The sequence below is a fragment of the Pteropus medius genome, unplaced genomic scaffold (genome assembly GCF_902729225.1).
Source record: "Pteropus medius unplaced genomic scaffold, Ma_sr-lr_union100, whole genome shotgun sequence".
In the NCBI taxonomy this organism is placed as follows: domain Eukaryota; kingdom Metazoa; phylum Chordata; class Mammalia; order Chiroptera; family Pteropodidae; genus Pteropus; species Pteropus medius.
In genome coordinates, this window is record NW_024342471.1 from 7,633,990 (window position 1) to 7,660,793 (window position 26,804).

A 26,804-nucleotide genomic window follows, 5' to 3' on the forward strand; every position below is an offset into this window, starting at 1 on the left:
TTATTGCTAAAACTGTACTTTCTTTCTCTTTTTTCCAGTAATGGTGAACTGGTTTATTCAGGTAACCTTCCTCTGAAAATAGTGGCAATGTTAAAAGAAAAAGAAAAATGTTTGCTGAAAAACACTGAAATGCTTAAAAGCCTGGGGAATTCCCAGGCCAATTATTGGGTGAAAGCTGATAACCAGTTAACAGGAAGATTGGAATATTGGAGGACCAAAGCTACTCATGACATGAGAGCATTTGTCAATATTGAAACTGTGGGTTTCAGTTCATCAACCACATAGGGCAAAAGCAAAAAAAGTGAAAGTCCAGGGCCTGCCCAAGGTTGGCAGTCTTATAGAAGAAACTTCACATTAAGCCCAAACTTCAAAGAGTTTTACCCTCAAGTTTCCTGTGATATAAACCAACTATACACCCCACACCATCAGCCCCGAGTTCAGAAAAGATTGTCTTGGTGCTTAGCAGAACAGTTGAAGGAAAAGGAAAGGGAATTTTTTTAAGCCCTTCTTTGGGGAGTTGTAACCATTGATAGGTCCTTTTGCACCCTAGGGAGGTCCTTTTGCACCCTGGTAGCCCAAGGAATCTCAAGCCATGAACTGGGAATCTGGTTTGAGGTGATGATTGACTGGCAGTGCCCCCAAACCTTTCGCAAAAGCAAATGCAAAGCCTCTATGAAGACAAGCAGATCTATCTCTGGCTTTAGATAACCACCACGAATAATTTTTTAAGGTGATTACCAGCACATAGTCAGAAAAACAGGGACCCAAGACTTCATGAAAAAGAAACATGCAGCAGATGAGAGGAACAGATCAACACAGACTTCAGATATTGTACTTCACAGACACAGGTTTTCAAACATTGTGCACACAAGATTTAAAGCTAGAAAATAGCTACAGAAATAGAAACTATATAAAAACTATTAAAACTATTTTAAAAACATGGAAAATTTGAACAGGAACCAAACAGAATTTCTAGAAATATCACCTGACACTCCCATAAAGAATTAGTCACCACGCCCTGCATTGCTCAGCATCAGGAGGGGATGTTTGGAAACTGTTTGAATCGACAAATTCTTCCTGAGGTGCTATCATTTGCTAAGCCCTTTCTCATGGAAATGAGTAAATTTCTGCCCTCAAGGACCCCGGAACAGAGCTGCCACAAGACTGCACTTAGTGCTTGATGACCCTTTTTAATGTACATAACTCTGAGTTCCTCAGGGCAGGGCCTGTTTACTTACCTTACCCAGTAAAAACAAATTTATTTATTTAACAATACCCAGAGTACTTGCTATATTCCAGAAATTGTTTCGTTTAGTGCTTTATTGACTATTTCATTCTAATAGCAACTCTATGAGGTAGGTACTATAATCATGCCAACTTAATGATGGAAAACTTGTTCAAGATGATATAGTTAATAAGTCATTGAGGCAGGATTGGAATCTGGACCCACTGGCTCCAGAGTCTTTGATCTTAACTACTGTATTTGCTAGGGCTTCCATAACAAACTAACATGGACTGGGTGGTGTAAACAACAGAAAATTATTTTCTCACAATTCTGGCAACTAGAAATCCAAGATCAGGGTGTCTGCAGGTTTGATTTCTTTTGGGGCCTCTCTCCTTCACTTTCAGATGGCTAGCTTCTCACCATGTCCTCACATGGTCGCCCCTCAGTCTGTGTGTATCTAAATCTCTTATAAGGACATCAGTCATATTGGATTAGAGCCCACCTACATGACCTCGTTTAATCTTAATTACCTCTTTAAAGGCCCTATCTCCAAATACAGTCACATTCTGAGGTACTAGAGTATCAGTATATAGGATGCCAACAGACGAATTCTGGGTGACACAGTTCAGCCCATAACGACCATCATGCTTTGCTGCCTCCTACCAATACCAACAAATTTTACAAGATGTCAGAGGCCAGCATTTCTTTATGTGTCCTTCTTTCTTACCCTTGCAGCTGGGAGCCTTGTTTAAGCTGCTCATGATTTCTCCTTTCCCCGCAGGGAAGTTAACTTTTCTAGGATGGCTGGAGCACTCATTGTAAAGGGGGACACTGAAAGTTTCCCAAATGTTACTTCCTCCCTGCTTGGCTCCATGCCTGGAATTACTACATTACTTACTCCGGGAATCTCTTAGCTGTGATTGGATTTGGTTCAATGTCAACCAGCTGCCCCTGAGGTAACATGACATAGGACTGGTAGATTTGGGTGGAGGAAGAGAAGGAGGTAAGAAGTAAAAGTTCGGAGTGTGGGCAGCCTGACTGGGGAACCTGCTAGAGAACCTCCCTGAAACCTTATTTGATTGTTCCATCAGTCAGGTAGTCAGTCAACAAACATTTCCCAGGTTATCTTTGTGCCAGGATCTGAGTTACAACCAGAATGGATGAAGTATCTCCCATGCTCAGAGGGCTTCTTATTGAGGGAGTAGAGAAAAGGTGAACTTCCAAGGGCTGAAGATTATTACATGACAGTGTTAGTAAGTGCCAAGTACTGTGAGAAACTAGAATAGTAAGGGAAGGAGCAGGATCTCATCCAGGGGAATTACGGAAAGCATCCTGGAGGAGGCAAGAAGGCAAGCTTCTATTGTTCCAATGAGGGTGGAAGATTGGCATCATGATAAAAGAGAGCAGTATGAACCCAAGCTTGAAAAGAAGATAAAAAATCAACTTTGTGTTTATGTACCTGGATATACAGAAGTACATGGAAAGGTGCCAAGATCTATGTTGGTAGACTCTTTTACGCCCGGCGCCTTCCATCATCTTTAGAACTAAACCCGAACCTTCACTGTGGCCCCTTCCATCTCTCCATCCTCATCCCCCTGTACCTCACTTATTACCCTATTACCCCTTTTACAGTCTTCGGACTCCTTTCATTTTGGCCTTAGGGCCTTTGTACTTGCCCAAGATAATATAAGCTCTGCCTTTCTGTTTCCTTTTCTCCATCTGACTTCTCATTTCTCAGGTCTACCTCCTCAGAGAAGCCATCCCTAACCACCCTTTCTAAAGAGGCTTCCCCTCCTGCCAGAAAAAAAAAAATTAAAGTCTCTCTTTTTTTCCTGTTTATAAAGAAATCTCACCTGCTGAACTATGACTCCACGAAGGCAAAGACTTTTATCTTTTTGTTCATGGCTGTGTCTCCAGTATCTAGAATAGTGTCTAGCACACAGTAGGTACCCAATAAATATTTTTAAATTAAATGAATATGAATGTACTAATTTATTGCATGAATAATTTTTTAAAAAGAACAGTTATATTAAGAAACTCTTGCAGGGAAGTTGATGAAACTCTGAGGCCCCTGGATCAACAGGGATGTTAAAGGAAAGACAGGAAGCAGGGACCCCTGGCTTTACTCTTACCAGAGAGGCAATGGCAAGGGGGGTTTAGGGCCTGAGGTGGGGCCTGCGTCTCCAAGATTCCCAGGAAAGAGGGTGGGGCATGGAGTCCTGCAAGGGGGCACAGGAAGGGGAAAGAGTTAGCAATTTGGGGCACAGGGGTAAAGTTCAGGGCAGGATGGAGAATTTACTGGTAGAAATAAGCCTTGAGGGGTGTGTAGGCAGAAGTTCTGTGAGGCATCTTATCAGGAACAGTGGCTGGTAGTGTTCCAGAAGGATACAGGAGCTTTGAAAGAACATTTTTTACTTTTAGGAGTTATATATTTATTTTGTAAATATAATAAAAATTGTGATTTTTATGATTATTGCTTTGGATGAGGCTAAAATATAATGAGAACATTTAAAGTCAAATCCATGGTAGTACAGTTGTAGGAGGATTTGGCCATGCTCATGGGAAAACTGATTGATAGCAGGCATCTTCCTGGTTCGCTCTCTACACGCTCCCACACCCCAACTCTTCCTTGTTACCCAATTGTACTACTTTGAAACCACTATCACACCTTGTAATTAAATAATTTTTAAGATTTAATGTTTGTTTGTTCTCCCTAACCCTAACTCCATGGGAAAGGATCACTGCATTCCTGGAGCTATTATAGGACTCGATGTATAGTAAGCACTCACAAGTGGGTGAAGGAGCACAGATAAAGATGAGAGACTGGTGTGTGTGACAGAGGTCTGAATGAGGAGTGAAAGGATCCCTGGAAGATCTGAATGAGCTTTCTATGAGGCTAGACTGGGGCTTACAAGAGGCATGTATTGGGAGCTTATGTGACTGAAATGGGGTCCGCCAAGAGGCAGGGATGCAGGTCTTTGTGAAGAGAAAATGGAGGTCCCTAAAAGGTGGAAATGAGGGAGTAAGTAACAGCCACTGGTGAATCTCCAAAATGATGGGGGGCGAGATAGGGCTCATTGTGGGAGGGAGGAATAGGCCTATTAAAAGAGATGGGATCTGTTGCACAGTTGGGGCAGGGGACCTGTGTTAGAGGTCCTTGTGACAGAGTTGAGTGGTCTGGGTTAAGTATAAGTGTGGTTGCAAAGGTGGGGGATACTGCGTGCAGTAGGAATAAGATACATGGTGCAGAGTTGGGGGTCTCACGTGCAGTGGAGACGTGTGTGTGTGAGAGAGAGAGAGACAGACAGACACACAGTTGGGGTGACAGGTCCCAGTGAGAGAAGGGCAGAGACACAGACAACACACACACACACACACACACACACAATTGGGGTGACAGGTCCAGGATGGGAGTCCCAATAACGTAGTTGAGAGGTCCCCTGTGTGCGGTGGCGATGGGTTGGTGTGCAAAGTTGGGGGTTGGAGTGAGGTGGGGTTAGGGGTCCACATGCGCTGGTGACAGGATTATGGAAGCGGAACTCGGAGAGCCCCGGGCTGCTGAGGGTCCCATGGGCCATTGTTGGCCATTGCCGAGTTTCCAGGACTAGGGGCTCGGCGGCGGCTCACGGGCGCCCCCTGGTGGCCACGACCCAGCCGCCGCCGCCGCCGCCACCCCCGCCGCCGCCGCGGCTCCCACAATGCTCGCGTAGCGTCGCTTCGGCTCCCGTGGAGGCGGTGGCTCCAAGATGGCGCAGACAATCTTCGAGGCCCTGGAGGGTGAGCGGCGGCGCGGCCGAGGGAAGCGGCTGTTCCGCGTTGCTCCCCCTCCCGCCGCGCCCTCGCAGCGCCGGGCCCAGGGCGCGTGGCGGCTGCGGGGCGGAGGGCGCCGGGGCTGGAACAGCCGCAGGGCGGGAGGGGCGCGAGCGGGAACAGCTGCGGGAGCCCAGGCCGGACCGTGGGGTGGGGGCAACGAGACCGAACAGCCTCGGAGAGAAAGCTTGGTGGCGGGGCGGGCCTGTTGACCGGAACAGCCGCGGGAACTGATGCCCGGGGAGCAGGGGGGGAGGGCAACGGGACAGGAACAGCGGGGGAGAGAAGGCCCCGGGAGGAAGCACCGGGACCAGAACAGCCGGGGAAGATTGGCCCAGCGGGAAGGGGGCGTCTCGGACCCGACAACTCCAGCCTCAGGCGGGCGCGGGAGTGTTTTCTTGGAGGGAACAGCGGCGTGGGTGGGGCCGCCTAAGCTTGGAAAAACGCGGCGAAGGAGGCCACAGTGAGAAAGCGAGGCCCGGGAAGAGCTGCAAATTGAGGGCGTGGGAACGGCTGCGGGGAGGGAGCGGCTTGGAGCCTCCAAACCGGGCTTCATGATCACGAGGAACTTGTATTGAGCACGACTGTGTGCCTCGCGCTGTGACATAGTCTCAAATTCAGACCAGGAAAGATAGTCGCTACCTCCATGCAGGGCTAGGATTTGGCGCTGACATACCACGCCAGCAAACATTGGGCGCCTACTTTGTGCGGGTGCAGAGTTTTATAAAAGACTAAGAAAGGATGGGTGCCAAAGGTGTGCTTGGCTGGGACTTACTTGATGCTCCCAGACCCAGACCAGCAAACGCTGGGCACCGATGAACTGATTGTCCTTTGCTCTGCAAGATCCTAAAATGAGAGTGGGCCTCAAGCGTAGGGAATTGTAGGCTGTGGAGACAGCAAACACTGAGGGCGTGCTGGGAGTCGTGGAGGAAGCCTCAGCGACTTCAGGGCCATGACTGATGTTGGAAGGATACAGACCGACGAGTGTTCTTGGAGGGGTGCGATAAGCTGAGCGTACACGTAATTAGAATGCAGACTGAAAGTAGGCAGGACTAATGCTTGTACATGAGGTTTTGAGTGTTGCAACTCCCCAGGAGATCTCAGCCATATCCCTTCACTTCTTGGAGAATCAGAGTTATTACCGCGAAATGCCGGTAACTCTCCCATTTGGAGAGATTTAGCTTCAGGTATACTCATTGAGCTGGACACGGTGCCTGTCCCACAGTCTGGTGGGAAACAAATTATAGAACAAGCAATTATAGAATTACAGAAAAGGTAAACTACAGTCAAAGAAGATAACCTCAGCTGGCATTCAGTTCTATGGTGGTGATGAATGTGGAGGGCCAGGGTCAGTGGTGGTTCTCTCTGGGAGGCCAATGGGGTGAGGCCTACTTTCTCTTTAGGTTCCATGGACTTCCTCAGTGTTTGAATTTTTACTGCAAGAATGTGTTCATGTATTGAGCGATGAAGAAATTAAAGGCAAGATCAGTTCTTAGGACAATGCTTTGTGTTTTGGGCTGGGGGAAGGGCGGCAGAACTGGGGATCAAGGGGGGTCATCCAGGCAGTGGGAACTACATTTACAAAAATCCTGGGGCGGGTCTTTTAGGATTCACAGAAATTCATGGGAGGGAACAGCTAGAGACGAGGCTTCTGAAATTTATCTTGGATTCAGGCTGGAGCTAAGAAAGGGTTTTCAGCAAGGGAGGAACACAATTTGATGTATGTATTGTAAAGTTCACCCTGGCTGCCCTGAAAACAGACTGGAGGGGGCCAGAGTGGCAGCAGGAAGGTGAGTGAGATGGCTTCAGTTGTCCTGCTGAGACTTGATGGCCTGGGCCAGGGGGAGAGCGGTGGGGGTGGAGAAGAAACAGATCTCAGTGATATTTGTAAGGTGGAACAGACTAGACTTGCTGAAGGACTAGAAATGGCGAGAGGGAGGGAAGATAGTTTGAAGGTAGAATTAAGGCGTGCCCCAGGAGCTCTAGCTGGGTGGTGCCTTGTTCTCATGAGGATTACTGGAAGAGGAACAAACTTAAGGGTCTGGGTGACACATTTAGTTTGAATTCAGTTTAGATAAGCAGCATTTTATAAAAGGCTTTTTAAGAGTAGTTTTAGGTTCACAACTAAGTCGAGAGGAAGGTACAGAGATTTCCTATATATGTGCCCTGACTCCACAAATGCATAGCCTCCACCATTATCAACCTAAATCACCAGAATGTGCATTCGTTACCAAGGATGGACCAACACTGATACATCATAATCACCCAACGTCCATAGTTTACCTCAGAGTTCTCTCTTGATGTTGTGCATTCTGTCTGACCAATGTATGTATGTATTATAATGTCGCAGAGTATTTTCTGCCTAAAAAATCCTTTGTACTCTACCTTTTCATTCCTCCCCTGCAACTCCTGGCAACCACTGATCTTTTTATTGTCTCCATAGATTTCTTTTTTCTCTTGTTTTCTTTTTTTTCTTCCATAGTGTTAACAGGCAGTATTTTTTTAATTAAAATATTAATTTTGAAGTAATTTTTTTCTAAGGATTCCCATGCAGCTGTAAGAAATAATACAGAGATCCCATGTACCCTTTACCTAGTTTCCCCAATGTAATATCTTGCAGAACTATCCTATCATATCACAGTCAACACACAGAACAGTTCCAAAGATATTGCCTTTCTATAGCCACACCTACCACCTTCCCCCGCCCCTCATCCCTCATGCCTGACTACTACTAATCTGTCTTCCATTTCTAAAATGTCATTTTAAGAATTTCACGTAAATAGAATCATACAGTATATAACCTTCGTGATTGGCTTTTTTTACTCATAATTCCCTGGAGGTTCATATACTGTTGTGTATATCAATAGTTTCTTTAGTTACAGTCTGGGAAAACCAGACTGAGGCTGCCCAGGGATAGTATAAGAGGGCAAGGAGAGAGAGTCCAGGCAGAAGGAATCCTTCAAAAAAGAAACTTTCAGGAAATGGACAAGAGAAGAAGAACAAAGGAGGCTGGGAAGGAATGAGCAGAAAAGAGGGAGAAGACCCAGGAGGTGTGGCATCCTGGAGCCAGAGAAGGGAGTGTTTCAGGAAGGAATGTCCGATGCTGCTGAATGGTCTTCAGTGATTTTGGTGGAATGGTGGGCTTAAGCCCCAACCAAGTGGGCAAAGGAGGATTGGAAGGTGGGTAGAGGAAATGGAGGGTGTAGACAGTGCTCACTGGATGTTTAGTGTTGAAGGGAGGAGAGATGGGAACATGGATTGGAGGGAGGGCATTCTGGAGAGACCTGAGCATGTGTTGCTGTTTTGGGAAGGAAAGGTTGCAGGCACAGTGTGGAGAGAGGGACCAGTTGGTGGCAAGTGGTTTCTGAGGGAGCAGGAGGGGATGGAGGAAATGGCTGGCTTCAGGAGGGACACAGCCTGCATTGTGACAGGGGGAAGTATGAATTCACTTTGGCCGCATGAGCTGATGGTACTAATTTACATTGCAGTTAGAAGCTAGGGCAGGCATCCAGGTAAGAGCTGAGAAATTAGAAGCCAAGTGTTGGCTGAGGGGTCAGAGAGAAGGAGGTATCCTTTGGGTTATTTGGGAGGAAGGCAGTGTGCCTTGGTGTCCACTTAAATGTGAGGAGTCTTGTCCTCCAGCTAGTGACATGGCTGCACAAGTGTACTACTGTGAACCTCAACAGTGACAACTGATTGGAAAACATGGAAGTAGTTAGCTTTTCAAGAGTCTGCTGGCCACAAATCAGGTCATACTGTTCATTGAGGAATAGAAAAGACAAGCATGCGTTGGAAAACAAGGGCAGCAAACAGATTTGTGGGGTGTAGATGGGGACGATTTAGTAACATGATTTCCAGAGGAGCTGTATCACTTAAGATTAGATTCAGCCATGAGTAAGAGAGCAACGCAACTTGTCAGTGGTTTAAATAGGCTAGAAATTCATTTCTCTCACTTGGAAGTCAGGAGGAAGATCATCCAGAGCTATGAGGGTGGCTGTGTTCTACAAAGTTCTCAGAGGCCCAGAATCTTTCCAGTTTTTTGCCCTGCAATCCCTAGGATATGGGCCTTGTCTTCATGATCTGGTATGGGGGCCGGAGTTCCCACCATCATATTCTTCTAGGAAGCAGGATGGAGGATGGGACAAAGAAGGGTATCACTTACCAGGCAACTTTTAAGAAAATGTTCCTGAAGCTGCCATATAACACTTTTCCTTACATTCCATTGGCCAGAACTTAGACATTCCTTGGCTGCAGGAGTGGCTGGGAAGTGTAATTTTTATTCTGGAGTCATGTTTTCAGCCAAAGTCTTGGGTTCTATTGCAGTGGAAAGAGAACATGTATATCAGGGTGCGCAGCCAGCAGTCTTTGCCTCAGGGGCCTTGCAGTGGGTCTGGCTTGTAAGGGTGAAGTCAGGGCAGGATGCTGGGCCCACCTTCCAAAGAGGCTGCATTTCTGTCTTCAGGAATGGATAATCAGACCGTCCTGGCCGTCCAGTCATTGTTGGATGGCCAAGGAGCAGTCCCTGATCCAACAGGCCAGAGTGTCAACGCACCCCCTGCCATCCAGCCACTAGGTGAGTATCTGCTCAGGTTCACCAGTGGAAAGTGTGAGTGGCTCCCCATGATAAACAAGTGGTGTTCATGAAGGGAATGTGGGAGTGAACTGCCCACTGTGATCCCCAGGATGTCCTCTGATGTCTGAACCTTCTTCTCTTCCTCCCATCCTGAATCTTCAGGCTCATGCCTTTCTCTGCTAAGCTCTCAGGACACCCTCAATCAATTAGTGAATGTGGGAATCATGACACAGGGAATGACTAGGAGTCTCGATGCTTGGCAATGCTTGTACCTTTGATTGGAAGTCATTTCTCAGGCTCCCCTCTATGGAAAAAACTGTGGCCACTACTTTAGGAAGGCTTCCTGGAGGAGATGACATCTGAACTGATTCTTGTAGAATGAGTTGTTCTTAGCATGAGTCTCTCTAATTTACAGGCCACACTCCTGAGACACAGGGCAAGGAACTTCTTTAAGAATTCTGTGTGAATCTACGGCCATGCAACCCTGAACGTACCCGATCTTGTCAGATCTTGGAAACTAAGCAGGGTCGGGCCTGGTTAGTACTTAAATGGGAGACCACCTAGGAATACCAGGTGCTGTAGGCGGAAAAAAAATAAAATAAAATCTTGGGAAAAAAAAGTATTCTGCATGAGTCTGAGTATTCATTTATTCATTCTACAAACATATTTAAGTATTTGGGAACCGTGCTGGGGACAGAGAAATACACATCTGGATTTGAATCCTTCTTTCTGTAATTCCTGGCTCTGTGGCTTTTGGCAAGTGAGTTAACTAACTCTGTGCCTGAGTTTTCACATCTGTAAAATGGAGATAATAGTTCTATGTCATAGGAATCTGTGACGATATCTGGAATACGCTTTTAGCTGTTGTAAATAAGAAATGCAAGTTTCTTTTGATTTGTTCAAGATTAAAGTTTATTTCTCTGTTACTGATGGGCTTTTGAAGTGGGTATGGTGAGACTCAGACTCTTTCATTCTTGTGGCCCTCAACACGTGGTCTAGGATGGCTGCTCCAGCCTCCCACTTTCATTTTCCCATTCCAGCTAACATAAAGGGAAGAAGGAAGTGGAAGTCATACCCTTTCCTTTTAAGAGGAAGTTGCATAGACAGTATATTTCTTCTCTTGTCCTATTGGTCAGAATTTAGTCACATGACATGTCTAGCTGTAAAAATGGCAGGGAAATATAGCCTTTAACTAGACAGCCATGTTTCTCACTAAAATTTATATTACTGTCTAAGAAGGGAGAGTGAGTATTGGGTGATGATTAGACATTTCTGCCACAGCATGTCAAGTGTTGAGCACATTGTATGGCCTGTTGTAGACCCTCAATAATGGGTTGTGTTAACTGTAGCTAATCATTCATTTAGTTTTTCATTCAACAAACATCCACTGGGGACCTCCTATGTGCCCAGGAGATATTGCAGTTATGGTGAATATAAATAAGACATATTTTCTTCCCTTAGGGGACTTACAGTCTGGTAGTGATGGGAAAAGTGTGTTAGAAGAGGTAAGCCTAGAGGAAGGAACTGTGGCCACTACTTTAGGAAGGCTTCCTGGAGGAGATGACATCTGAACTGATTCTTGTAGAATGAGTTGTTCTTAGTTATCATGACTTAGTTATCATGACTACAGGGAAATGGGCTGTAAAGGCACAGAAGAGTGTGATTATGTGGCCCATTTAGTGACTGATGAATAAATTCAGGATAAAGATTCTGAAGTTCTCAACTCTGAAACGAATCACTTTGCTATTTCCTGATTCTAATTTTTTGATACCTTTATGCACATGACTGGATATACTCCTGCAAGTGCCTATATGGTTCTGGAAATTCCTAAGAAGCAAGAAGGCCAAAATTGACACATGCATGTGGAATCACAGAATACCGTTAAAGTTGTTGTTGCTTTTTTTTTTTGTTATTCTCCTACCTGTGCTATTCTGCCATGTGACCCCTAGATGATGAGGATGTCTTTCTCTGCGGGAAGTGTAAGAAGCAGTTCAACTCACTGCCAGCGTTTATGACCCACAAGCGGGAACAGTGTCAGGGGAATGCCCCACCCCTGGCCACAGTCTCACTAGCCACCAACAGCATCTACACACCTTCAGCAGCACCCACAGCAGTCCAGCAGGCCCCACCTCCTGCAAATCGACAGGTATTTTAATTGTTTTTTTATTCATTCAGTAAGTCTTTTTTTGAGCACCCACTGTGTGTCAGGCACTGGGGTACAGTGGTGGGCAAACAGACCAAGTCACTGTCCTCACAGAGTTGGGTTAGATAGCACCCAAATAAGTGTAGAGAGATACTTTTTACAGGACGTTAAATGCAGAGAGAGAGAGGATGCCAGGACAGAAGTGGGAGGTTTTTCCATTTTGTATACAGTGCTTGGGAGAGACTCTGTGAAGAGGTGACATTTGAGCAGAGACCTAAGGAGGTAAGAGAATGAGTCATGTAACCAGTTTGGGGAAGAGTATTCTACGCCGGAGGTGTCTGGAGAATCTTGCAGAGTCCTCAGTCAGGAACATAGTTTTGGAGCAAAGGCCCTGGGTTGGGCTCTTAGATTAAAGAATCCTCCTAAAGGAAGCTGGGCATGTCTCAGGATGCCAGATCAAGGAGTTAAATTTCCCTCCAATTTCTTCTTTTCTCCTTATTCCTTTAAAACATTATCTTCCTCCATTCTACAGACATAATTCCTGCTATTAAAATTAAAGCCTTCATCCCAGACCCACAGGACGTGTAGATTAAAACTTTTCAAGTTGTCTTAGACATCTTCTAACACAGAACATCGTCATTTTTCTCACTCCTTGATTATAACTTTTCTTAAAAGAAAATATTCCACCACCACCACCCCCCTCTTTTTTTTTCAGTAGGAGGAAAGAAGGAAATTCCTCCAGTTCTGGGCAAGAAAATAACTTTAGCACCCGAATGGTCAGTTATCATCAAACATGAATCCCCCTGCCTAAATGACTTGGATGGACATGGATACAATTTCCCATTTTTCATCTCAGCTAGACACATATGACATTGTAAAAATGTACATGAGCCAGAATCTATACTGCCTTTTCTGGCCATAATGTGGGGTGTTTCCCTAACTTGCCTGGGCTGTCCTTGCTTGGTTGAAGGCAAGGACATCCTGTTTGAACAGGGACTCTGGGTTCAGGGGCCCAGTTGCTGCTGTTCTCAGAGGTCCTACAGAGACAGGTTGTTGCAGAAATGTTGCAAAATCAGACCAGTGAGAAACCAAGCACCACTTGGAGAGTTGGAGAGCTCAGGTTTATTACACCGGCAGTCTCAGAGGAGCTAGCGCTCTGAAGATCTGGGCCCTGAGTTCAATTGCAACTTTGCTTATATAGAGCTTATTTGGCATGGCTGATTGGTTAATTTGTCCTCAAATGGTTACAAAGCACGGAAGTTGCTAGGGGGTACAGGCAGTTACATTTGTTGCTTAGAACAAGCAAAAGGGAGGATGAGTCTTTAGTTAATTTTGAGTACAGCCTATGCAGCAAGCATATCTACAGAAGCAAAACAAAGCTGATTAGCCTTTTGAGTGAAAATTCCTCTTCAGGGTGACCTAGGAAGATACCAAGGGTCTGCCACTAAAGTAAAGCAACATTAAACAAAACACCCTTTATAATCTACTAAAAGGAGCAGTCAGTGTAGTTTGACACTCTCTTGTAAGATCTGCCTTTCATCCTATTAACCTGAGAGTGTAATATTATTTTTATTAATCATTTGTATGTTTGCAAGTAATACATGTTTCACTTCTTTTTAAAAGTTAGAATGTTACAAATCAAGGCCCCTCTGGCACTATTCCTCCTCTGCATCCAGGTAACTGCTGATGGGTATTCTTTTCAAGTTTTTAAGATATTTTCTCATACTTATTTAAGTATCCACAGGAATTATATGTTAGTATTATTTTAGGTTTTTAAGAATAAGAGCATATAATGTACATGTTATTATATAATTTGATTTTTATGTAGTACCTTTTACCTGCTGTGTAGTGTTCTATCCATGACTATGTTGTCTTTTTTAATCTTCCCCTGTTGATGAGCCTCAAATTTATTTTCAGTTTTCACTGTGAGAAGCAATGCTTTGCAGAGTATTCTTGTTCCTGGACTTCCTGTGGACATGTGTGAATATTTCTCTAGGATAGATGCCAGAAAGTATTATTGCTAGGTCATAACATATGTGCCTTACAGGGAGGTGTGACTTATTCTTCTTATTTGTTAGATGAGGAGATGGATGGTCAGAGAGGTGGAGTGACTTTCCCAGGGTCACAGCGGCAGGGAGCAGCAGAGGTAGAAATGGAATTCAGGTCTGTGGGACTCCAGAACCCAGATCTTTTGCATCATGCCTTCTGCTTCCTTCCAGAGCCTCACACATGTTCTCTCTCTCCTCTCTCCCTTCCTCCCTCTCTTCCCTCCCTCTCTCATTCTCTTTCTTCCCCACCCCCACTCTTCTTCCCTCCCCACCCCCCTCTCTCTGCCTAGATCTCCACATACATCACAGTGCCCCCGTCCCCGCTGATCCAGACCCTGGTACAGGGGAACATCTTGGTGAGCGATGACGTGCTCATGTCTGCCATGTCGGCCTTCACGTCCCTGGACCAAGCCATCCCCCAAGGCCCCCCACCCGTACAGGTAAGAGGGGGGCTGGCTTCTCTTAGGGTCTTTATTCCAGGCCTGCATATTGACTCCTGCAGATTCAGAATCTTGTAGAAAAAAGGGGGCTGGGCCCCACCTCTCCCCACACTGAGGAGGACAATTAGCCTTCCCTGCTCAGCCCTGCTGTGGGTGGGGAAGCTGCCACTGCAGTGGGGACCCACAACATAACTTTGGGGTTTTATAGCCATAGTCCGGTTATTTTGACTCCTGTTTCTATTTTTAACAAAAATGTTCCGTATCCACTAGGAAAATATTAGAAAATACACAAAAGGAAAGTAAAAAAAAAAGTTAATTGTTTATAATCTGGAAAGTAAAGAGGCATGGTATCCAACTGCAATGTACAGTTCTTGGTTGGATCCTGGATTGGGGGATAAAAGCTGTAAAGGCATTATTGGGACACTGGGAAAAATCAAACTAGGGAGGAATTTGAATATTTTATATAATAGTATTATATCAATAATCAGTTCTTGAGTGTGATCATCGAATTGTGGTTATATAGGAGAATACCCTTCTTAAGAGATACATCTGAGTACAAGTATTGAGGAGTAAAGTGTTATGATGTCTCTAATTCTCAAGAGGCTTGATGAAATACAATTCTCATGTGGCTTTGCCATACATACTGCAGATGTGGCAAAATGGTAACAACTGAGAATTAGATGAAATATAAAGAAGGTTTGATGTGTTCTTTCTGCAGCCTTTCTGTAGGTTTGACATTTTTCAGAATGAAAGCTGGGAAATCAATCAGTCACCCATACTCCACTTAAAGAATACACTATCAAAATTTTGGTATCTGGCTTTCCTGACCTTTGAATACAAATAGAGAAATAAATAGCTTTTTTTAGTATAAATATATTTGTAATATACGCATCTATATAAACTGGTCATGTTACATGCTATGCACTGTTCTGGAACTTGTTTTTCTTGCTTTGCTTTTTATTTAACGTCATTCTCTATGCCTAGAGCTCTATATCAGTATTTCCCAAAATATTCCTCAGAACAGTGGCTCCTTGAGATTTTCCATTTAGTGACACTCTAGGAAGATTCCCAGGATTCAGGATGATTGTACTCATGGTTGTGGTTTATTATAGCAAAAGGACACACGGCAGGATCACCAAGGGAAAAAGACACATCCACTTGAGTCTGGACGAATCCAGGCACAGGCTTCTACAGTTCTCCTTGGGGAAGTGGGATGAGGCTGCACAAAACACACTTTTCCTCCATCAGTGAAGAGCAGCAAAACATGTGCAGTGTTTCTGCCCAGGGAAGCACATCCAAGACTCCTAAGGCCACGGCCTTTATTGGAGATGGGTCACATAGTCTCCCAACCATTATGACCAAAATTCCAGACTCCAAGATGGGAAGATGTTCACCATCCTTATCAACATAGGGAACCTTCTACAAGGCAGGTTCTCAGATGCCAGTCAAGAGCCAGTCCTACAAGCAAGCCCTTCCAAAGATAGCAACATTAGTCCTGCTGTATGAAATCATTTCTGCACAAGCTGGGCCATTTTTAACAACTTTCATAGAGAAAAAGGATAGCAGCACCTGGCTGATGGTTCCTGTGAATTCTCCCATGACTTTGTCTCCATGCTCCCTGTCAGTCCTGTCCTCTGAGCAGCCTTGTGAGTGGCAGTTCCTTCCACATGGCTAGCTAAGGCAAATGTCCTTCCTCACTGATAAATAAGACAGCTGGTGTCAAGAGGTATGACACTTTAATTTTCTCTTCTGATTTCAGAGTAGCCTGAACATGCATTCTGCACCCAGCTACCTCACCCAGCCTCCACCACCTCCTCCACCCCCTCCTCCACTGCCCCTCAGCCCTCAGCCCCTCCCACCCCGCCTCAGAGCCTGGGCCCCCCTGGACGTCCCAACCCTGGTGCGAATAGTGTGGTGGAGGTGTACAGTGCCACGGCACCCCTGGCTGGAAGTGGAACGGTGGAGATCCAGGCGCTGGGAATGCAGCCCTACCCACCCCTGGAGGTGAGCAGAGGATAGTGGTTGGGGTGGAGGGAGCACTGGTCTCTGGTACCAAAAAGGTTGGGGACTGCTGGTATGGTAGCAAAAAGTGTTTATTGTTCTCACGTCTATGGTGGTCAGTTTGACAACTCCACTTATCTTGGCTGCGCTCTTCCACGTGTCTGGACGTTGGCTGCTCTAGAGTGGCCTGGGGTAGGATAAGTGGGATGACCTAGCTCTGCTCACTGCATCTTTCATCCGGTTAGCCAGGCATGTTCTCACTGCAGTGGTAGAGGTACAGTAATGCAAGAAGAAATGCTCAGGGCTTCTTGAGGTTTAGTTATGACACAGTGTCACTTCTGTTGATTGAAGCAGGTCACAAGGCCAACTTAGATTTAAGGAGTAGGGAAATAGACACCATCTCTTGATGGGAAAAACTGCAAAGTCATACCACAAAAAGCATGGGTACAGGGAGAGGTAAAGATTTGAGACCATTATGCAATCAGTACACCATGTATACCATACTAACTCCATGCTGAAGAGCTCTGAGTATAAACAGTATACTCTCAAGGTGCTAAGAGTTTAAAATCTTACCAGACACCAATGTTAGGAGCCTGGTTATGACAGCAAGAGCTTGCCTGCACTTGAGGGCACATTATCCCGCAGGAACCCTAGAATCGGTCATACAGACATTCCATGTCAGGTAGCATTTATTTGTAGGGAGAACCAGACCAGTGGGAAAATCCCACTACCAGTTACGTGATGTTATGAGAGCCTGCAAGGGGATTTGCCCTAGCCTGGGAGAAGAAAGCAAGCTTGCCTAAGGGCTTTGTTGAATTCAAAAAGAAAAATTAAGTCAGTGAGATGCTGAGAGTATGATGGTGACCTGTTAGGCAGAGGGGCCAGCACAGGGGGAGCTGCTGCTGTTTATTTTCCATGTAGATGAGGGTATACTTTGAGGTTGGAGCCTGAGTCTTTCATTTTGCATCCTTAGCCCCTAGCAGAATACCTGGCCTATAGTACACTTGTAGGAGGTATCTGAAATAGAGCCCTATGACCTCAGTTTTCTGTCCTCTAAAATTGGAATTCCCCTTGCAGAGCTATTGAGGATAATCAAAGCTAACCCAGTGGCAGTCACATAGTTGCTCAGTAATGACTGGAATGATGGGTGAATTCATTCGTGTGACAACTGAATATTGAGTACTGTATTGGTGAGGAAAATAGAAACCACTCTAGGTATTTCTGGCAGAGGGATTTAATGCAGAAATTTAGGTTCTTACAAAGCTGACGGAAGGACTAGAGGAACAAAAGTCAGGGTTGGCAGGTGCCACTGATTTCAGAGTCACTGTTGTCACTTGTCCCAGAGAGCCAAGACACTGCTGCTGCACCCAGAGGTGAGGAAACTGTAGGATTCTGTTGCCTATATTTCAGCTGCCCTGCCATCCTCAGGGCTGGTGGTCAGGAGGAGAATGTATTGTTCAATCAGCCACTGCAAAACTCACGACTGTAAACCCACCTGCTCCCACCATGGCTGCTAGAGAATGGTTTCTACCTCCCTTCTGCCTTCTGCATCTCATGCAGATGCTTCTCGCAGGCAGACCTAATCTGTGTTCAGAACCATGCTGGCAAGGGAGTCTGGGAATGTGGCTCTAAGTTTCCCACCCTGCATTTCAGGGGAGAGCATGGAAGGATGTGGGAATGATGCCAAGGGCCAACAGACAAGATCTGGCAGAACCACCTACTGATGCCATATCAGATGCCCAATACACGTGTAAATGAATTCATTCATTCAACAAATATTTATTGAGTTTCCACTCTGTGCCAAGTGTTGCTCTAGCCCTAGAGACAGACCAGTAAACAAAAGCAGAACAAAAATCTCTGCCTTCATGGAACTAGATAATAGACAAGATTAGTAAGTAAAATATATAACTTATGACATAATGATAAGTCTAAGGAGAAAAAGCAGAGAAGTATAGGAAGTGAAATTTTGGATAGGCTTTCCCAGAAAGACCAATGAATGATATATAAGTGAATGAATAAATGAAATTTTCACAATGCCCCAGTGTCGTGATACAAGCTTAGTGTTAACTTTCAGTGGCTCAGAATTCATTTGGTAATTTCTTGTGGCTTTAGTGTCAATTCTCAGTTGAGGGATGCCTGCTGGTGTGGTGTCAGGCAGGATCAATTAAGAAGTGGAGTTTCTGGCGAGGGCACAGACCCTTCTGATTTCCTGGTTCTCCTGTGGAAGCAAGCTACTAATGACAATAATAATGGCAATAATAACAGTTAATGTTTATTGAGTACTTACTGTATACTAAGCACTGTTCTAAGCTCTTTACTTGTCAGCTCCAGTAATCCTCATAACAACCTAATGAGAGAGGTACTATGATTAGCCCCATTTTACAGATGTTGAAACAGAAGTTAAAAGACTTGCCCAAATCTTTTAGGTGATAAGCGTCAGAGTCAGGATTTGAACCCAGGCAGCCTGGCTTCAAAGCTGCTTCTAGCCTGTTGGCTTCATGAAGTTCTAAGGGGTCTTGGAAATGACTGGAGTGACTGAGCTAGATGGAGGAGTTAGGATGGCACTATAGATGGGGAGTGGCGAGGTCACCAGGGCTGCAGTGAGCATACCCCTGGCTGAGGTAGCTCTTCCTTTCCCTTCCCTGAGCTCTATCCCTGACTCTCCTGTCCTTTCAGGTGCCAAACCAGTGTGTGGAAGCTCCAGTATACCCCACCCCGCCGGTGTACAGCCCTGGCAAACAGGGATTCAAACCCAAAGGACCAAACCCTGCTGACCCCATGACCAGTGCTACTGGGGGCACAGTGGCTACCTTTGACTCCCCACCAACGCTGAAGACCCGACGGGCCAAAGGTGCCAGTGGACTCCCGGAAGGTCGGCCCACAGCCTGTCATGAGCATCTTTCCTGAGCATTGGCCTATCCGCAGGCTGCTTAGTTCTAGTCTTTCCTTTTATGATGGTTAAGGTTAAGTTTGGTTGATGTAGTAGAAGATCTAAAATAAGAGTGACTTCAAAATAATACAATTTTGTTTTTCTCCTGTGCAAAATAAGGCCAGAGGCAGGCGATCTGGTGATCATGTGTATCAGGCACCCACATTTCTTCTGTCTTTCTGTTCTACTGTCCCCGGTTCATGGCTTCTCTTATCAGGATGCCTCCTTGTGTAATATGGCTGCTGGAGCTCCAGTCATCAATTTTATATTCCAGGTAGTAAGAAAGATAAAAGGGGTGTCTCCCAGCTTCAAGCAGTTTTGCGTGATGCTTTCCCTTACATCTCATTGGTCAAAACTTAGTCACATGACCATATATAGCAGCAAAGGAAGCTAGGAAATGTCTCTTTTAGCCAGGAACATTGATGTTCCCCTTATATAGGGCACTCATGAGAAAAGAAGGGGAGAATTTGGTATTAGCAGATAAGCAGCAATGTCTGCCACTGCTTTGGAGATGTTAAGTGTGGGTTTGGGGACAGTGTGAGGAAGTGGTTATGAGTGGGGAAATCAAATGCAGAGAGCCCCAGGGGCTTTTCAGTAAACTACTTCCACGCTGCCTTTCTTCCACAAATATGTGTTGAGCAACTGTGTGCCAGGCTTGGTGTCAGGCACTGGGAATCCAACATCTTGGTCCAGGATTTCCCTACCCTCAGTTATCACAGTTTAATGGGAGAGACAGACAAGGAATAAGTAAATATTTATGGGTTACTCTTGGAAGGAGATTAACAGGGTACTGTGATTGGGAATACTGAGGAGAGGCTGGAAAATGCTACCTATGAGAAGGAAACAGCCCCGTGGATATCTGAGGAGCAAACATATCAGACAAGGGAGAACAGCAGGTGCAAAGGTCCTGAGGTGGGACTTTTGCAGTCTTTCAAAGTTAACAAGGAGTCCACCATAGCTAGATGAAGAGAATGATGAGGTTGGCAGGCAACGGGGATGCAGAGCCCTGTAGATCACAGCAGAGAGGTTGGATTTTATCCTAGGTCAGAAGAGAACCTTTGAGGGTTTTGTCCTGGTCTCCCAGCCATAGTATGTCCTGGGCTTTCTTCCCCCAAGCACTGTGAGGGGGCTCACTTGCACCTCTTCTCCTGCCTGTCCATGGGTGTAGACCTCTTGCGGTCTGGGATTGCTGGCCTCAGGTCCAGGGAGTTGAGTGGGTGGAGGCTGCCCTTGGCCCCACAGTTATGCTGCCAGCTTCACCATTTTCCTCCTCTTACTTTGTCTTTCAGCTGCAGGGAAGCCAAAGGCTCAGAAACTCAAGTGCTCATACTGTGATAAGTCATTCACCAAAAACTTCGACCTGCAGCAGCACATCCGAAGGTACCCAGGCATGATTGGGCAAGTGGCTCCTGGGTAGCCCTGGCTGGGGGCCATCCACAGTGGAAGCTAGGCTCCCTTCTCAGTCCCTCAGCCCGGTGATAACCAAGGTCCCATCCATCCTGTCATGGTTTTCAGACCATCAGTCCATGTCAGGATTGTTGTCCTCTTTTTCTTTCAGAAGCAGTGGGAAGTATCTGTGAAAGCTGTGGGGCCTGCCTGCTGTGATGGGGAAGGTCTGAGTTGGGCGAGGTGGGAGGAGAAATGTACCTGAACTGATAGGGGCTTTTCAGAAATGGCTGACCTCAAGGGCTGCCATGCTCTGCAAATATGACTCTGAGCTCTCTGCTCTTAGGACTGACCATGATACCTTTTGTCCCAAGAACATGCAGGGAGCCCCTCTGGACCTCAGGATTTCCTTCTGCGAAGTGGAGGGGTAGACTTGTTCAGTGATTCTCAAAGAATGGGGTACATTGGTACATGAGATGATTTTAGGTGGTTTGTGGATGTGATGTTGAGACGTTCTGAAAGATACAGTGAGAAAATTATTCTCTTTTCAAGTTCTTTCAGTCCTCGGAGAGTCAAAGGAGAGAGCCTCAATTTGGTGTTAATTTATCTTAATACCTTACACATTCTCACATGCTTGGTTATTTTTTATAGTTGAGGGGAAGGAGAGAGAGCGAGAACAAGAGAGAACAAGAGAGAACAGGAACCTAAGATTCCAACCTTGGCAGGAAGTGGCAAGGGTTCTCACCTTGGCACTATTGACATTTTAGATGACATCGTTCTTTTCTGTGGGGGTTTGACCTATGCCTGGTAGAATATTTAGCAGCATTCCTCATTCCACTAACCATCAAATGTCAATAGCACCCCCTCCTCCCTCAGCTATGACAACCAAAAATACCTCCAAACATTGCCAGATGTCCCATGGAGGGCAAAATCAATCTCAGTTGAGAACCACTGATCTACACTGGTGTTGTCCATAAGACTTTCTTCAGAGATTGGCACTGTCCAATCGGATAGCCACTAAACATATATGGCTATTGAGTATTCGATTGAGAAACTAAATTTTTAATTTTGTTTTAATGAATTTAAATTTAAATAGTCAATGTGGCTTGTGTCTATTGAGCAGTGCAAGTTTAGATCTTAATAATATGGTTTTATAAATTACTGAGTTTTTTGCTTACTTTTCGTAATTTGTATTTACATTGAATGGTTTTTTCACATGCAATAACACTGGGAATCTTTATTTTAAAATATTTTTAGTTTTATTTATTTTTTATTTATTTTTATTTATTATTATTATTTATGCCTACAGTACCTGGTGTTCCTAGGTGGTCTCCCATCCAAGTACTAACCAGGCCCAACCCTGCTTAGCTTCCGAGATCAGACATCGGGCTTGTTCAGGGCGGCATGGCCATAGACCATGGACCGTGGCTCCACTGGGGCGTGAACTCAAGACCTTCTGCATGTAAAGCAGACGTGCTAACTGCTACACTATGGAACCACGTCCCCAAATATTTTTAGTTTTAAAACAGGAAATTAATTTGGAGGAAAATACTAAATAAGGGTACAAATCTGTGTTGTGACAGCTGGGATATTTTCTTCTTCGAATTACAGAAAGCCCTATTTAAATGGCCTTAGACAGGAAATGTTTCATCTCACATTATGAGATGGCCACAGACAAGGTCAGCTCTGGGGCTGGTTGATTCAACAGCTTAGTAATGTCACCAAGAGCACGGGGTCTTTCTAGCTACACTCAGTGCCTGCTTCAGCAAGAGGGTTTGTTCTCATGGTGTCAGAATGGTGGCTGACAGCATCTGGATGCTCTGTCTGGATCTTTCTGGTGACTGTGAGCTCCTGGGCTGAGGCCACATCTTCATTCCTACACAAGGGAGCTGACACGCCTTGTTTCCCACAGCCACACTGGTGAGAAGCCCTTCCAGTGCATTGCGTGTGGCCGTGCCTTTGCTCAGAAGTCTAATGTCAAAAAGCACATGCAGACCCACAAGGTGTGGCCTCCAGGGCGCAGTGGTGGCACCGTCTCTCGCAACTCTGTGACTGTACAGGTCATGGCCCTGAACCCCAGCAGGCAGGAGGACGAGGAAAGCACAGGTGGGTGGAAGTGGGGAACACCACTTTTCCCACACCTTTCCTCTGCAGCTTCACGGGTTTTGTTGTTAACTGTGAACTTAGGCAACGTCCTTGACCTCTTTGAGTTTCAGTCTACTTTATCTATAAACTGGGGTGTAGGATGAAAGCAGGGATGACAGATGTACCATATGTATGGCATTACTGTAATACTGTACCCATGGCAGGCATCACTAATCAATCACCTATCTTTTTTTTTTTTTTTTTTTTTAAGCTGAGCCTGGATTCTGCCTCAGAATCTATTTTCAATATATCACCCTTGGCAGTCACTCTCAGTTGGTCAGAAATTGAAATCTATTTGATATCTGTGGGCAGATGGTCTCCAGAGTCCTTTTTTGTTTCTAGGATTGTTATCTGAGCTATCCCTTGTCCTTGAGCTAATGACCCTGTCCCTGATCTTGGTTTAATTCCTCTCTTGCACTGGGATTGAGGACTTCAAGCCCTAAAGCAGTGCTGTCCAACAAAAATATAATATGAGCAACATATGCAATTTAAAATTTCTAGTAGCTGCATAAAAAAAATTAAAAAGCGAAATTAATGTTAATCATGTTTTGTTAACCCAATATATTATCACTAAACATATAATATAAAAAATTGTTAATGAGCTCTTTTACATTCTTTTTTTTATGCTAAATTTCTGAAATCCAGGATGTATTTACATTTATAGCACATCAGATTTTGACCAGCCACATTTCAAGTTCTCAGTTGCTGCATGTGGCTTGTGGCCTTTGTATTGGACAGTGTAAGGCCTAAACCTTCCTGTGTAGCCCCATGAGTGAGCAATGTCTGTCCTGTACCAGCTAAGGAAGGGGGGGTTTTTCTGTGCAAAAAACGTATGTTGTAACTAGCCCTTACTATATTCTGTCATTACTGTATTTAGTCATTCTGTGTGTACCTTGCGAGTTCTTGTGAATTCCTTGAAGAATAAACTATTTCTTACATTTCTTTGATGTAGTGCCTAGCGTCAAAGGTTTAACTATTTAGCAAACACTTGTGGAGGCCTATGACATTGCCAGGCCCCTGTCCTCAGGGAGTGTGAGGGAAGGGCAACTAAACAAATGATTATAATTAGAACAAGGAGCTGGGGAGGCAAGGAGCTAGGAGTAGTGTTCAGGATTTTTAACAACCATGGAGAAATCTAGAGTGTCTGAGGGGAAGGCCAGGGAGGGGAAACTTGAGGCAGTAGCTACTTATCAATCGTAATGTATTTCAGTATTTTTAGCACCTGGAATGGTGATACCAGTGCATACCAGCTGACTCTGAGTATAGTGCCTTGAATACAGTGTCTAACACCAAGCACGTGATAGGTGGTAGGGTAAATGCCTCAGAGCACTCAGGAGATACTCTGTGAATCCTTCCTGAATGGTGTGGCTCTCTGTCCTGACTCTTCTTCTCCCTTTATCAATGATTTCCCCCTTCCCCACCTGACTTTCTCACTAGGGTTGGGCCAGACGCTGTCGAGTGCCCCGCAGCCCCCGGCCTTGCCCACAACAGGCGAGAATGAGGGGGGCAAGCTGGAAACCAAGCAGGTGGTCCTCATCGATAGCTCTTACCTGTGCCAGTTCTGCCCTAGCAAGTTCAGCACTTACTTCCAGCTCAAGTCCCACATGACCCAGCATAAGAACGAACAGGTAGGTGTCTGGTGGGCAGTGCGGGGGGCCACATCTACCCTAGTCATGAGTCTTGGCTGGTGCTGGGGTCCTGAACATGACCTAGAAAGTGACAGGAATGGGCCTCAGTTGCTCTGAGCTACCATCTAACCACTCATGATAGGCCAAGCTTCCTCCTGTATTCTGTCTGAGTGGGGCCACCTTACTGGGCCATTATGACACTAGCCTGAGAGAGGAAGCCCACCTCTTAAGGGTCATATAATGAAGGAATCAGTTGCAGGAAAAATTATTAATATCCTGAGAAGATATAATGTCTAAAAACATACCTACCAAGAGGATATAGGACTGCAGTCTTTTTTTTTTAAATTGAGATATAATTCACATACCATAAAATTCACCCTTTTTAAAATGTCCACTTCAGTGATTTTTAGTATATTCATAAGCTCATGAGCCATTACCACTGTCCAGAACATTTTCAGCCCTGCAACAAGAAACCTTATACCTATTAGCAGCCACTCTATCTTCCCCCAGCCCTTGGTAACCCCTAATCTATTTCTGTCTATGGATTTACCTATACTGGACATTTAATGTAAATGAAATCATATAATATATGGCCTTTTGAGATAATATTTTTAAGGTTCATCCATGTTGCAACATGTATCAGTATTTTACACTTTTTATGACAGGATAATATTCCATTATATGAACATAGAATGTCTTGTTCCTCTTTTCATCAGTTAAAAAACATTTGGCTTATTTCTGTTTTTGGTTATTGTGAATAATGCTGTTGTGGACATTCACGTACAAGTTTTTGTATGAATGTATGTTTTCAGTTCTCCTGTGTATAAACCTAGAAGTGGAATTGCTGCATTATATGGTAACTATTTCAATCTTTATTTTTACGATACCCTTTATTGTTATTTTTTTTCCTCCTTATAAAAATATCATGTGCCCAATATAGAATTAGAAAATTCAGGAAATTCTGAAGAATATATAAGTTAACATCTACTATTTATTATATGCTGGGCACTCTGTTAAATGCTTTACATCCAATATTTTATTTAATCTTTGTAACAACCTTAGAAATAGTTATTTTCGGTATATCCAGATAAAGAGACTGAAGCTCAGAGGAGTGACTCAGTAACCCATCCAGAGTCACACCACCAGTAAGTGACTGAGTCAGGCTTCAGAGCCAGGTTCATTTTTCCCCAAACCCCAGGTCATTAATCACCTTGCAATACGTTCTCCCAAGAATACAGCACAAAATCCAGTATTAGTGGAGTTTCTGTGCTATTTATTTATTTATTTATTTGATTTTTAATTTTTTAATTTTTTAATTTTTTTAACGCCTCCAGCATCTGGTATTTCTAGGTGGTCTCTCATCCAAGTACTAACCAGGCCCGACCCTGCTTAGAGATTGGGCACGTTCAGGGTGGCATGGCCATAGACTTTTTAAAAAAATTTTAATTAGGATGTGTATACACATAAAATTTTGCATTGTGCTTTTTTGGAGATAGCTTTTTAAAAACTTTTTATTTTGAAATAAATGTAGATTCATAGGAAGTTGCAAAGACAGTACAGAGAGGTTTTTTTATACCCTTTAATCAGTTTCCCTCAGTGATTACATTTTATATATAACTACAGCGTAAACCTAGGAAACTGACATTGGTGTCAAGTGTATGTGTAGTTCTACGTCATTTTACCACCTGTGTAGATTGTGTGGCCACCACTGCAATCACAGCGCAGAACTACTCTGTCACCACAGAGATTTTCCTTGTGCTGCCCCTTATTAGACATACCCATCCTTTTTCTCCCAATATGCTTAGTCTCTGGAAACCACCGATTGGTTCTCCATCTTTATAAGTTATCATTTTGAGAATGTTGTATAAATGGAGTCATCCAATATGTGCCCTTTTGAGACTGGCTTTTTTCACTCAGCATAAATTCTCTTGAGATTTGTGCTATTTTTTAACCTAATTTTATATTCTGAGTATTTTCTCCGGTCACTATTTTTTTAATGACTACGTTTTTAAAAATCCCCTATTGTTGAACATTGAGGTTATTTCCTAAGTTTTGCTTTTATAAACAAAACCATAGTGAGCATCATCATAATCAAATCTTTATCCACGTCTGATTTTTTCCTTATGATAGATTCCCTGCAGGGGGGTTAATAGAGTTAAGTTAGGATATCCTTGAACAAATTACAGAAAACTTTGATTCAAACTGGCTTAAACAATTAGGAAATTTGTCAACTTACATAACAAGAGAACGCAAGATAAGGAAGCTCCAGGCCTGAAATAGCCAGTTGACTCAACTTAGCATCAAGGACCCTGTGTCTTTTTAGCTTATCGCCACCATGTGGCCTTTTCTTTTACTGATGGCTCACCTGTGGTCCTGAGATGTTGTCACTCTTTCTGAGCAGCAGTCCTGACATACTATTATCCATGAACAAAAAGGTTATCTTTTCTGTGTCTTTTTTCAGGAGCAAGGAAACCTT

At 44.5% G+C, this 26,804-nt stretch overlaps 1 protein-coding gene and 2 pseudogenes across 1 annotated transcript in view; 2 read left to right on the forward strand and 1 right to left on the reverse strand.

Moving 5' to 3' along the window:
- The first annotated feature begins 4,891 nt into the window (after window positions 1-4,891).
- Window positions 4,892-26,804, forward strand: part of ZNF341 (zinc finger protein 341) — a 44,065-nt gene continuing 22,152 nt past the window's right edge. The window contains 10 exon segments of the mRNA XM_039864103.1: window positions 4,892-5,002; window positions 9,498-9,608; window positions 11,558-11,754; window positions 14,090-14,239; window positions 15,999-16,071; window positions 16,074-16,243; window positions 18,917-19,112; window positions 20,459-20,549; window positions 22,468-22,661; window positions 24,138-24,328. Coding sequence (XP_039720037.1) covers window positions 4,972-5,002; window positions 9,498-9,608; window positions 11,558-11,754; window positions 14,090-14,239; window positions 15,999-16,071; window positions 16,074-16,243; window positions 18,917-19,112; window positions 20,459-20,549; window positions 22,468-22,661; window positions 24,138-24,328 — 1,404 coding nt within the window. The 5' untranslated portion in view covers window positions 4,892-4,971.
- Window positions 10,075-10,193, forward strand: LOC120604026 (uncharacterized; annotated as a pseudogene).
- On the reverse strand, window positions 21,856-21,971 carry LOC120604090 (uncharacterized; annotated as a pseudogene).